At 41.4% G+C, this 12,360-nt stretch overlaps 1 protein-coding gene across 1 annotated transcript in view; it reads left to right on the forward strand.

Annotated features, from left to right (window-relative positions):
- oma1 (OMA1 zinc metallopeptidase) overlaps nt 1–8,569 on the forward strand; it is a 78,707-nt gene extending 70,138 nt beyond the window's left edge. The window contains exon 9 of the mRNA XM_073063093.1: nt 8,206–8,569. Within this exon, the coding sequence (XP_072919194.1) occupies nt 8,206–8,211 (6 nt within the window). The 3' untranslated portion in view covers nt 8,212–8,569. The remainder of the gene's footprint in view (nt 1–8,205) is intronic.
- Nucleotides 8,570–12,360: the final 3,791 nt, after the last annotated feature.

Raw genomic sequence — 12,360 nt, forward strand, 5'->3', positions numbered from 1 at the left:
GATGACTTGGTGTTTCACTGTGTCAAAGGCTTTTGTGTCATCAATGAAACAGAAGTATAGGCCTTGTTGTACTTATATTGACCTTTCAATAATATTCCTGAGAATATAAGTTGCGTTTGATGTTCCCTTGCCTTCGACAAAGCCGCACTGATCTTCACTGATCTCTGGTTTAATTTTGTTTCTTATTCTGAGCATGATGATTCTAAGTAGAATTTTTGTGAGGTGGCTCATTAAACTAATTGTTCTATGTTGTCCACACTCTGTTGCACCTGGTTTCTTCGGCAGTGCAATGAATACTGCCTTTAAAAGATCTTCTGGTACTTTGCCACTGTTGGATATTCTATTCAATAAGATTTTTAATTTCTCTACACCAAAATCTTCTAGTGCTTCATACAGTTCGACCGGAATGTTATCTGGTCCTGATAATTTCCCCTTTCTCATTATCTTCATAACATGTTCCACTTCTTCGTTCAGTATTGTTGAGCTCTCGTTGTTGTTGCCAATATCAAAGTTGTCCTCTCGGTCTTTGTCGTTGTATAGGTCTTTGATGTATTCTGACCATCTTCGCATTATTTTTCCTTTTTCCATAATTGTAGAGCCGTCTTTTGCTTTCATACATCCTGTTGTTGCCCCGCTTTTCTTCCGATTTGTGACCTCTTTGATCTCGTCGTGCATATGTTTGCTGTTGTTGGACTTCTGCAATTGTTCTATTAATTCACATTTGTCTATAGTATCCTATATACAGAAAGATGTAGTTAAATAAACTATTTTTGCTGCGTGTTCAAATGGATGTTCCATATTTTATTAAATATGCATAAAATAATCCCTGATGCTCTAACACAGGGAAGAATTTTATCCCAAGCTATATAGAAAGGCCTAGAGGTCAATAACTGATTACTGTTAACATGCAGACACTAGAGCAACAATGTATCAATATCCCTAGTTGAATATGAAGGAAACACCTTATTACCCAGATATTTAATTCTTAAGTAACCTACTCTCCCATTAGTTATTACTTTAGTCTAGTATATCATAGAATCTTTCAGGTTTCTTTGTCTTATCTACCAAGGTTATCTCATTGCCTCCTTTTTTTACTCTCCTAATTTCCTTCTTAAAGTGTACTTCTACATTCTTTATACTCATCAAAGGACTCACTTGACCCTAGCTGCTTATAAATGACAAATGTCCTCATTTCCCCCCCGATTAGAGCCTCAATATTCCTTATCAATCAAGGTTCCCTGTTCCTGCTGGTCTTATCCTTCACTCTAACACAAACATGCTGGCCCTGAACTCTCACTACCCGCTTCTAAAACTACCCCTCCCCTCCCCCCATGAACATCTGACTTGCCAGATGTCCCTTTACCTACAATTGGCTTCACTCAATCAATTTTTGAGAGTTTATTTTTGATTCTATTGGAATTCGTCCTTCTGCTATTTCGGACTAAAGTGAGGACCAATCCTATCTTTTCTCACGATTGTCTCAAAGCTCATGGAATTATCTCCACTGGACCCCAAGTGCTTTTGTTAACCACTTATTTCCCAGAGGATCAGGGTTTGATAAAAGAAGGATTCTGTTAACACCAAGGGAGTAAAGGAGAAAGGAACATTGTTCAGCATTGAGAGCGTTGGCATTCACAGACAAGACACAGAGAGCACTGTTTTCTTGTAACACACACTGAAGTAATTCCCAACAGCTGAGGAGTACATTTTCAGCATTTCTACAATTTGCCCAAGAGCTCTTCACAATTCCTCAATTCAATAAATATTAAATAAATCATGAAGAACAGCAGCCCTTCTCCAAAACCATCTCTCAAATCCGTTAAACCATTAGAACCAAAACAATTTTTGTCCTTTAAATTATGTCAGACACCAGATATCTGATAACTTTTGTTTCTTAGGAAGGCAAGAGACTATTTCCTGTACTTGTACTGAGGCTCAGCTATACTGGTGCTGAATATGGTGACTTTGGTGGGCAATTTTGTTCTTGTGCTTATATCAATGTCTGACCATACAATGCGGTTTTATGGAGAAAAATGCAAGAATTGTTAATATAATGAAATGAGTATTTTTAACTGAGGAAGAACAATTTTTACCCATAATATCGATAAGGTTGACAAAATTAAAATATGTATTTGTGAAAACTACTTGAGTACATAGCTGAGATTCTACATTGTAACTATAATGTTTTCCTGGAGACAGCACTCGCTAATTTCATGCTTCACGAAGTACATAGCTACAGCTGAATGACTATTTACCTGGTGGTAAACTGTTTGTAACTGCCGTGATAATGGACCACTTTTAATAGATTGTAATGACAACAGAGACTGAAATCTACCTTTAATCAGCCTGAATCAAAATAGCCGAGTATGATACTGATGGAAAATATAGCAACCCTGCTTACCTCCTTGAAAACTAGATAGGCGGGAAATAAAAAAAAATCTAACTTCATATTGAAAATGTGGGATTATTTAAGCTCATCAACGTCATTATCAGTAGCCTCTCATGCCCAGTGCTCTGAAACAGTAATTAACCTTTGCTGTATCTTTAGGAAAGATAAAGAAGGCTTAAATGACTTATCAATTATACTTCCCTATAATCCATATTAAACAGAACTTTCAAGGGAGCAATAAGGTCCTCAGTCTGGTAAGAACCAGCTTACTTTTTCAATCGACCGATAACTTAGTTTCTACTTCACTTAGCAGCAAAATTCCACACCAGTGACAACAGACTCCACTCTTAATTTCGTGGTATTCCAACTAAGTGCTGGCCACTATACATAAAGATATGGTTCACAACTGTGCCATTAACATAGTAATCTTCTTCCAGCCGATTCCCATCTGAAACAACAGCAGTTGTAGAGGTGTCTCACAACTACAACTTGGCCATTTACCATGACCAAATGAACGTTAGGAATTAAAACAACAACACACACAAAATGCTGGTGGAACACAGCAGGCCAGGCAGCATTTTGTGTGTGTTGTTATTTGAATTTCCAGCATCTGCAGATTTCCTTGTGTTAGGAATTAAAATACTTGCACTGATAGTAATGGCCTAACTGACACTTCATACTGATTTTTAAGTAATCAGCAGTGACTCAATTGTGGCCTGTCCCAGAACCTTCCTTGTCTTCTCGGACTCCAGGAGTGAGTTGGGCTTTGCAGCTGACATACCGAGCAGTTCAGCCACAGGAGAGTGTAAGCCATCACGGCAAACAGCTCACTCATGATGCAATCTGATAAAATGATTACCGGTACTATATCTATCCAGCAACTTGAGTGTTTTACTGGTACAGGCAGCCCATGCATCGAAGACCATTACTGCTTTCTCCCAAATCCAGCATCCTAAACACTACTGATTGTACTGACACTTTCTGAATGCTGGCCTTAAAACTTCAACATTTCCTGAAGTGTGACAGGCGTCACCAGAAACCTAACGAATAGGTCACACTCTTCCTTTACAAATCCATGGCATTACCAATGGGGACATAAAGAGCTCTACTCCTCCTCCTGCCCTGTGTCCTGTACAGCCTCACAACAGGGGCTTTGGGGTTAGAGTTACACATTGATTGTTTTGTGGAACCAATATCAAGGCTTGGAGCCAAATTCTTTTAACCTTTGGAGAGGTAGAGCATTATAGTTTTGTCAATATTTGACAGAGAAAATTAGCCAGAGTTTCTGCAACTTATGACTCCCCAGTAACCCCACTAGCAGGTGATCTCTGTATGGACACTTAGCAAGGACAGGATCATTTGGAAAATTTTAAACAAATATTTGAGATCTGAATGCGTACAACTACACTGGGCAAATTTGGACAGCGGCAGTTAAAACTGCTTTCGACTGACCACTATTTATTTGCAGATTTCATTCTTCACTGTGAAACAATTGGCACATCTGATAAATAGAGAAGAATTGTTTAGTATTTTGTAAATTTAGAATCAAACAGCCATAAAACACCATAGCACAGAAACAGGCCCTTCAGCCCATCTAATCCATGCTGAACTATTAATCATGCTAGTCCTATCGACATGCACCTAGACTGTATCCCTCTATACCTCTGCCAACCATGTCCCTAATCAAATTTTCTTAAATGTTGAAATCAAACCCAAATCTTCCACTTCTGCTGGCAGCTCATTTCACGCTCTCACCACCCTCTGAGTGAAGATGTTCCCCCTCCTGTTTCCCCTTAACATTTCACCTTTCACCCCTAACACATGACCTCTATTTCTAGTTTCACGCAGCCTCTGTGGAAAATATTTCATCTATCCTATCTATACTCCCTCATAATTTTGTATACCTCTATCAAATATTCTCCTGTGCTCTAGACCTAACCTGTTCAATCTTTCCCAAAAACTCAGGTCCTCAAGTCCTAGCAACACCCTTGTAAATTTTCTCAGCACTCTTTCAATCTTGTTGATATCTTTCCTATAGTTAGGTGACTGGAACTGCACACAATACTGCACAGAAACAATGACCTTCGTACCTGGGTGCAACGCTCCTTCGGTGAACATCCTCTGGATAGATCATGAAACCATATATTTCACTTCTTTTATGTCTTTTACATTTGGTTTTCGTCTTGGATGCGATTCTGGAACTGTCGAAGCCTTTGATTTGCTGTTTGGAGATTGTTCGGGTGTTTCAGTGCTCTGCCGTCTCGGAGAGGATTTCAGGGGGCAGAGGTAGCGAGCGTGGGCAGGCTGCAGGACAAGGCATGAGCCGATGTTCGACTGCATTTTGCCAATTAAAGCTTCCATTGCTTGCTGATTAAAGTGATGAGGGAGATTGAAACACTGAGGCGAATGCAGAAGCTTGGGGATTGCTTGGTGCTTCAGCATTCTGCAGTCTTCGAGAGGATTCTGGGAGACAGAGGCACCATGTGTGAGCCTCTTGGCGGGCAGGCTGCGGGGCGGGGCGCAAGTCAATCTCTGATTCCATTTCACCAATTAAAGTGACGACGGAGATTGAAGCATTGAGGCAAGTGTGGAGGGTGAGTGCCAGCTGCCTGTCTTTGATCACTCTGCGACAAAGAGGGAAAGCCCTGCCAGAGAGTGTTGCCCAAGTTTTCTGCATTTAGGATGTGGACTTGGCCTAAAGATTTTTTTCAGTCTTATAGTTTTTAATATTCTGATGTTGTTCGTCCAATCTTTGTTTTTTTGTGCAGGGAGGGGGATTCGGGGGTCAATGTGCCTGTTCTGTTTTGCTCATTTTTTTGTGCGGGAGGAGGGATTTGGTGATTGATGTGCCTGTTCTGTTTTTGTTTGTTTTTTTGTGTGGGAGAGCGATTTGAGGGTTGATATGCCTGTTCTGTTTCATTCATTTGTTTGGGTGGGATGATGGATTTGCAGGTTGATGTGACTGTTGTATTTTGGTTGTTTTTTGTGCGGGGAGGGGGGAATTGGGATTGATCGTGCTGCCTTTCCTTTCTTTCTTGGTTTCATGGCTACCCGGAGAAGAAGAATTACTTTGATAATAAGTGAACCTTTGAAGAAAGATACTACAACTAAGGCTTCATGTTCACTACATTTAAATCTTATTACTCCAAATTAGGCCTCACCAATATTGTATACAACTTTGTCATACCATCCCGACTCCAGCACTCAGTTCTTTGATTACTAAAGGCAAATATGCCAAAAGCTCTCTTTGCAACCCTTCCTACCTGAGATGCCACTTTAAAAAAATATGGACCTGTATTCCCAGATCCCTCTGTTCTACTACACTCCTCAGTGCCCTACCGTTCATCGTGAAAGTGCTACGATTGGGAAAGTCTGTCTTCCCAAAGTGCAACCCTCACACTTTTCTGTATTACATTTCATCTGCCATTTTTCGGCCTATTTCTCCAGATGGTCCGAATCTTGCTGCAAGCTTTGATAGCCTTCTTCACTGTCCACTATACCCCCAATCTTGGTGTCATCCACAAATTTGCTGATCGATTTTACAACATTATCATCCAGATTTATTGTCACGAACCTCCAACCCAATTTCTGTACACATTTATGCAGATTTATGCAGACCAATGTTTGTGATGTTACCATTGCAATTTTTGCGGGTAAATATATAAATCAGAGTAGTGTAGTGTAGAGTGAAAACTATCAAATGTTCATGAAATCATTTCTATATTTAATAATCAAAAGCAAGCTTTCACAACAGTATATATGCTGGCGAGATAGATCCTCCCAGGCATTGCAACAGCTCAGGGAAATTCGAACTGGACTTCAACAGTGACCAACTTTTTAGATGTCAGGAATGTCACTAAAATGTACTAAGGCACAAACAAAAAAGTTAAAAGGGTAAAGAGTTTCTCCACAGCTATACTAGAAGCAAGTTAGATCATCAAAAAGACTAAAGACAGCATAGTTGTCAAATCCGCTGATGAGGTCTGTGCTATGTTTATAAAAACCAAATAAAGCTCAGTCAGCATCATAGATCCAATCTCTGTGGCTCTATCGTATCTGATCTAATGGCAATATCCTGTCTGCAGTGCCTCTGAGATACCTATCTTTAACCATGCCTTCCCTCCCATGACAGCTGACATAGCTTTAAACCACAGCTGTTTCATTTACTGCATTTCTGTTCTTACCCCATTTCCAGCTGGATAGAGGAGAAAAAGGATTCCTCTTATCCTCATCTTCCTCCCAACAGTCCGTCACATTCACTGCTTTGTTCTACATGATTTCTTCCATTTCCAACACGATCTATACATTTCTTCATCTCCCTTCCTACTCCAGCACCCTTAAGGGACTGATACCTCTGCATCTATCTCGTTCCTTCTTCCATCTCACCGTTGCCTATCTATGGACCTAAGCACTCCTTCAAGATACAATAGTAATTCACTTATTGTCATTTGGCGTATTGCGCCTGGTAGTCCTCTACATCGGGGAAACAAAATAGTAATTGTGTGACCACTCTGCAGAACGCCCAGATAACCCCAAGCTTCCGTGCCATCCCCACCTTGATCTTTGTTTTTGGTCTTTTGCACCGTTCCAATGAAGCTTACTGTAAGCTTGGAGAACCTGACAACATAAGATAAAATAAACTCTTTCCAAACAACCTTCAAGAGTACTCTGCTTCTCCCTCTCCCTCTCTCTCTGCGTACTCTGCTGACTATTTCCAGGATTTAGTCTCTGCCCCACCCCACCCTTACCCCACGCTTGGATCATACCTAGAACCCTCCACATTGAACTACCCACTGCTCTTGGAAAGGTTATAGCAGTTCACCAGAATAATATCGGGTAAATGGTAAGGATTAATTAGATAAGCTGGATATGTCTTACATAAAACAAGTGGTTTGATTGAGGTTTGATCAAAGGAAAGTTTTCCTTTTGGTAGAAAATGTAGAGCAAGAGGGTGTAAACTAAAAATCAGGGCTAGAAAAGTAACATCAATCTCAAGTCAACTCCATCTCAGTTATTTTCACTGGCTTGGGGGAATTCCATTTTAATATATATTAATAGGTTTAAGCAGTAATGTACTTTTTCATCAGATCTGCTCCATACAGCATGTCCTAGAGTTGGATTTAATGAACAAGTCTTTAGTCAAGACACAGGAACATCAGCAGTACAGGGTGGGGCAGCTAGTTCTGTTAATCATTCAAGAATATGGTTGCCCTGAGTAATGTGTACCCTAATGGCTTTGTTATACTTTGAATGCTACAACCTGATTTGTAAGTTACACATGGGTTAGGCAGTTACAGTCACTGCACTTCATTTCTACACGTCTTCACTGGGTAGATCTCAGTTTTCCTGGAGCTCCAGAGTTTTAAGCTACTTAGATAATCGAACAAGAGAAATAATATTGAAACTGGCTGCCAGCCTGACATGCTGAGGCTGCACTATGTGAAACACAAACACATTTGAGAATGGAATTTTGATTCTTCCTCTTACTTCAGATTGTATAAGATAAATTATACAATCAGTGTATTTACACTAGAATAATTTTAAAAGCTCTTGGTTTGAGGTAGGTAGAGAACATACTGTTAAAGTTGCCCTTGGGAAATGCTGTCCATATACATTTATCATGTGACATTGTTCTAGGTATCTCATTAAACAAAGATAAACTGCATCCACACATGTGTAAACCATCAGATTGTAAATCATGAGTCTATTGTTTCTTTATTGTATGAACACAATGGTCAAATGATTGACAAACTTATTAATTAAAAATCAGCTTCTTGAATTATAATGGAAAATATTAACTGTTTGCTTCATTTCAGGGATGAAACTGTTGCTCAAAGATGGAACTTTGCTTATGTTGATGATATAGACCTTAATAATGGTTTGCATGCAAGGTGGGTGGACACAAACTATACATAACCTGTGAAATGATGACACAATTAACTGCATCAAGGCTGGCTGGCCTGAGCTGCAAGCTCTCAATTAAATACAACACAGCAGGTGAGAGGAGAGTATGTGGATGAGAGAAGGCAGAGGTAGGTGGAAGAGCCTTGAGGGGATGAGTGGTATTCCCTGGCATTGTAATAAAACTGGGCGGACCACTATTACACATTACAGCACTACATTCAAATAACTCTGTGTTTTCATTTTAAACTAGCAAAGAAATGCCATGTCATATCCAGAGAAGATCTAAGTATATCATAGAGGGTGTGTTTGTGCATGCAAGGCTGCTGGGTGGGAGACGAGGTTAGAATGGACTCATAATGCATCTTCACTGAAAATCTACGATGAAAGATTATCTTTCTTTGTCACATGCAAATCAAAGTATACAGTGGAATACGTCATTTGCATCAAATTAAATCAGCGAGGAGTGTCCAGGTTTCTCCCTATTACCTTTTTTAAACAAGGGAACTACATTTGCCATTCTCCAGTCCTCCGGCACTTCCCCTGCAGCCAAAGAGGATTCAAAGATCATAGCTAATGCTCCTGCGATCTCTTCTCCCAATTCCCACAACAACCAGGGGTGTATCATATCCGGCCCTGGGGATTTATCAATCTTAATGTTTTTAAGAAGATCCAGCACTTCTTCTTCCTTAATCTCCACATTGTCCAGCAGACAGTCCTGCTCTATTTCGACCTCACCCCAATCAAGATCCTTTTCACTTGTGAATACTGAAGCAAAGTATTCATTTAGGACCTCCCCAACCTCCTCTGCTTCCAGGCACATGTTGCCCTCTTTATCCTTTAGCGGTCCCACCTTCATCTCGTCCTATTCTTCACATACGCATAGAACGCCTTGGGGTTCTCCTTAATCCTACATGCCAAGGCCTTCTCATGCCCCCTTTGAGCTCTCCTAAGTCCTTTCTTTAGCTCCTTCCTGGCTACCCTATATTTGTCATAAGTCCCTCCTACTTCCTGCTTCTTATATCTAACATATACTTCCTTTTTCCTCTTGACGAGTTGTCTCACATGTTTCATCAGCCATGGTTCCCTTTTCCTACCATTTTTTCCTTGTCTCAGTGGGACAAACCTATCCTGAACCCAGCTCAAGTGGTCCCTAAACTTCTCCCAAATTACTTCTGTGCTTTCACCCTTGAACATCTGTTTCCAATTTACTCTCGCTAGTTCCTGCCTCCTCCCTTCAAAGTTAGCCCTTCCCCAGTTAAGCACTTTACCATTTCGTTGATTTTATCCCTCTCCATAGCTATGCTGAAGCTAAGGGAGTTGTGGTCACTCTCACCAAAATGCTCCCCCACCAAGAGATCTGTCACCTGACCAGGTTCATTACCCAGAACTAGATCCAGTATAGCCCCTCCTCTCGTCGGCTGGTCCACATACTGTATTGGGAATCCTTCTTGAACACACCTGACAAATTTAGCCCCATCTATCCCCCTTTCACTCAGGAGGTGCCAGTCAATATGAGGGAAGTTGAAATCACCCATAACTACTACCTTGTATTTCCTGCACCATTCTAAAATCTGCCGGCTTATCTGCTCCTCGGTGTCCCAAGGGCTATTTGGGGCCCTATAGACTACTCCCAGCACAGTGATTGATCCCTTCCTATTTCTGATTTCCACCCAGACCGACTCAGTGGACACTCCTTCTGCAGCGTCCTCCCTTTCTATAGCCGTGATACTATCCCTGACCAGCAATGCCACTCCCCGCCCCTTTTCTACCTCCCATCCTATTCCTTTTAAAACACCTGAACCCCGGGACCTGCATCATCCAATCCTGCCCTCCTCCAACCAGGTTTCAGTAACGGCCACAACATCGTAGTTCCACGTACTAATCCATGCTCTAAGTTCATCCTCCTTGTTCCTAATGCTCCTAGCATTGAAATAGACACATTTCGACCCCTTTAACTGACTGCAATTATGTTCTGTCTTTCCTGCCTGTCCTTCCTCACCAACTCTGAACTCTTAGCATCATGCCCTTGTCCTTCTACCTTAATCCCTGCACTCACATTCTGATTCCCACCCCCCTGCCAAACTAGTTTAAACCCTCCCCAACAGCTCTATCAAACCTGCCCACCAGGATATTGGTCCCCCTGGGATTCAAGTGCAACCCGTCCTTTTTGTACAGGTCACACCCGCCCCAAAAGAGGTCCCAATGATCCAGAAATCTGAATCCCTGCCCCCTGCTCCAATCCCTCAGCCACACATTTATCCTCCACCTCATTCTATTCCTATTCTCACTGTCGCGTGGCACAGTCAGTAATCCCAAGATTACTACCTTTGAGGTCCTGCTTTTCAACTTTCTTCCTAACTCCCTGTAGTCTTCTTTCAGGACCTCTTCCCTTTTCCTACCTATGTCATTGTACCAATATGTACCATGACCTCTGGCTGTTCTCCCTCCCACCGCAGGATATCTTGGACGCGATCAGAAACATCCCGGACCCTGGCACCTGGGAGGCAAACTACCATCCGAGTTTCTTTCCTGCGTCCACAGAATCGCCTATCTGAACCCCTGACTATAGAGTCTCCTATCACTACTGCCTTCCTCTTCCTTTCCCTACCCTTCTGAGCCACAGGGCCAGACTCTGTGCCAGAGGCACGGCCAGTCGCTTCCCCCAGGTAGGCTGTCCCCCCCAACAGTACTCAAACAGGAGTACTTATTGTCAAGGGGTACAGCCACAGGGGTACTCTCTAGTACCTGACTCTTCCCCTTCCCTCTCCTGACTGTGACCCATTTCTCTGTCCCCCGCGGCCCCGGAGTGACCACCTGTCTGTAACTCCTCTCTATCACCTCCTCACTCTCCCTGACCAGACAAAGGTCATCGAGCTGCAGTTCCACTTCCCCAACATGGTCCCTTAGGAGTTGCATCTCGATGTACCGGGTGCAGATGTGGCCGTCCGGGACAATTCAATTCATACAGTACACCAGGATGACGAACCTTTTTGAGAGCATGTGCCCAAATGAGCGAAAGCAAGACTGTTTTGAAAAAAGTTTTGTTGAACAGAGATTAACACTGATTAATGAAAAATAATGCCCTGTTGATTATTTACATGTACTCATTGTTTTACTATTAATAAAATTATAGCAGACAGATTGAAATAAATGAAGCATTTTACAAAACCTGTTCAAATATTATTAATATTAATCTTTTAAAAAGACTATTGCAAAATTATTTGTAAATAGTACTGTCTTTGTAACTGTTTACTATCCAAATACTGATGTGTATGCCAGGTGTGTGAGTATTTCAAAATGTACTTTCATGAGTTCTCTCAACCATCTAGTTGGAGCCAAGTCAGTGTGAGACATTTCCTGTGAAAATATCTCACTGCCCTTGGCTGTAAAAAATTTTTCACTGTTTCATTTGGTGGTAAAGATAATCACTTTGTATTTTTTTATTCTGGGTGGGGTTTAAAGAATCAAGGGGCAGCACTGCATGCTGCGTGTCAACAAACTCTTTGCACGTGAGCATTAGCTTTGCCGCCACTCTAGGTAGATGTCTTCGATAGATCAGAATCAGGTTTATTTCACCAGCATGTGACATGAAATTTGTTAACTTAGCAGCAGCAGTTCAATGCAATACTTAATATAGAATTTAAAAAAAAATAATAAATGAAATTTAAAAAAATAATAAATAAGTAAATTAATTACAGTATATGTATATTGAATAGATTTAAATAATGTGCAAAAAAGAGAAACACTATGTATTGAAAAAGATGAGGTAGTGTTTATGGGATCAATGTCCATTTAGGAATCTGATGGCAGAAGGGAAGAAGCTGTTTCTGAATCACTGAGTGTGTGCCTTCAGGCTTTTGTACTTCCTACCTGATGGTAACAGTGAGAAAAGGGCATTCCCTGGGTGTTGGAGGTCCTTAATAATGGCTGCTGTCTTACTGAGACACCTCTGCCTGAAGATGTACTGGGTACTTTGTAGGCTGGTACCCAAAATGGAGCTGACTAGATTTACAACCCTCTGCAGCTTCTTTCGGTCCTGTGCAGTAGCCCCTCCCCTTCCCTATACC

The sequence above is a fragment of the Hemitrygon akajei genome, chromosome 12 (assembly GCF_048418815.1).
Source record: "Hemitrygon akajei chromosome 12, sHemAka1.3, whole genome shotgun sequence".
Classification (NCBI taxonomy): Eukaryota; Metazoa; Chordata; class Chondrichthyes; order Myliobatiformes; family Dasyatidae; genus Hemitrygon; species Hemitrygon akajei.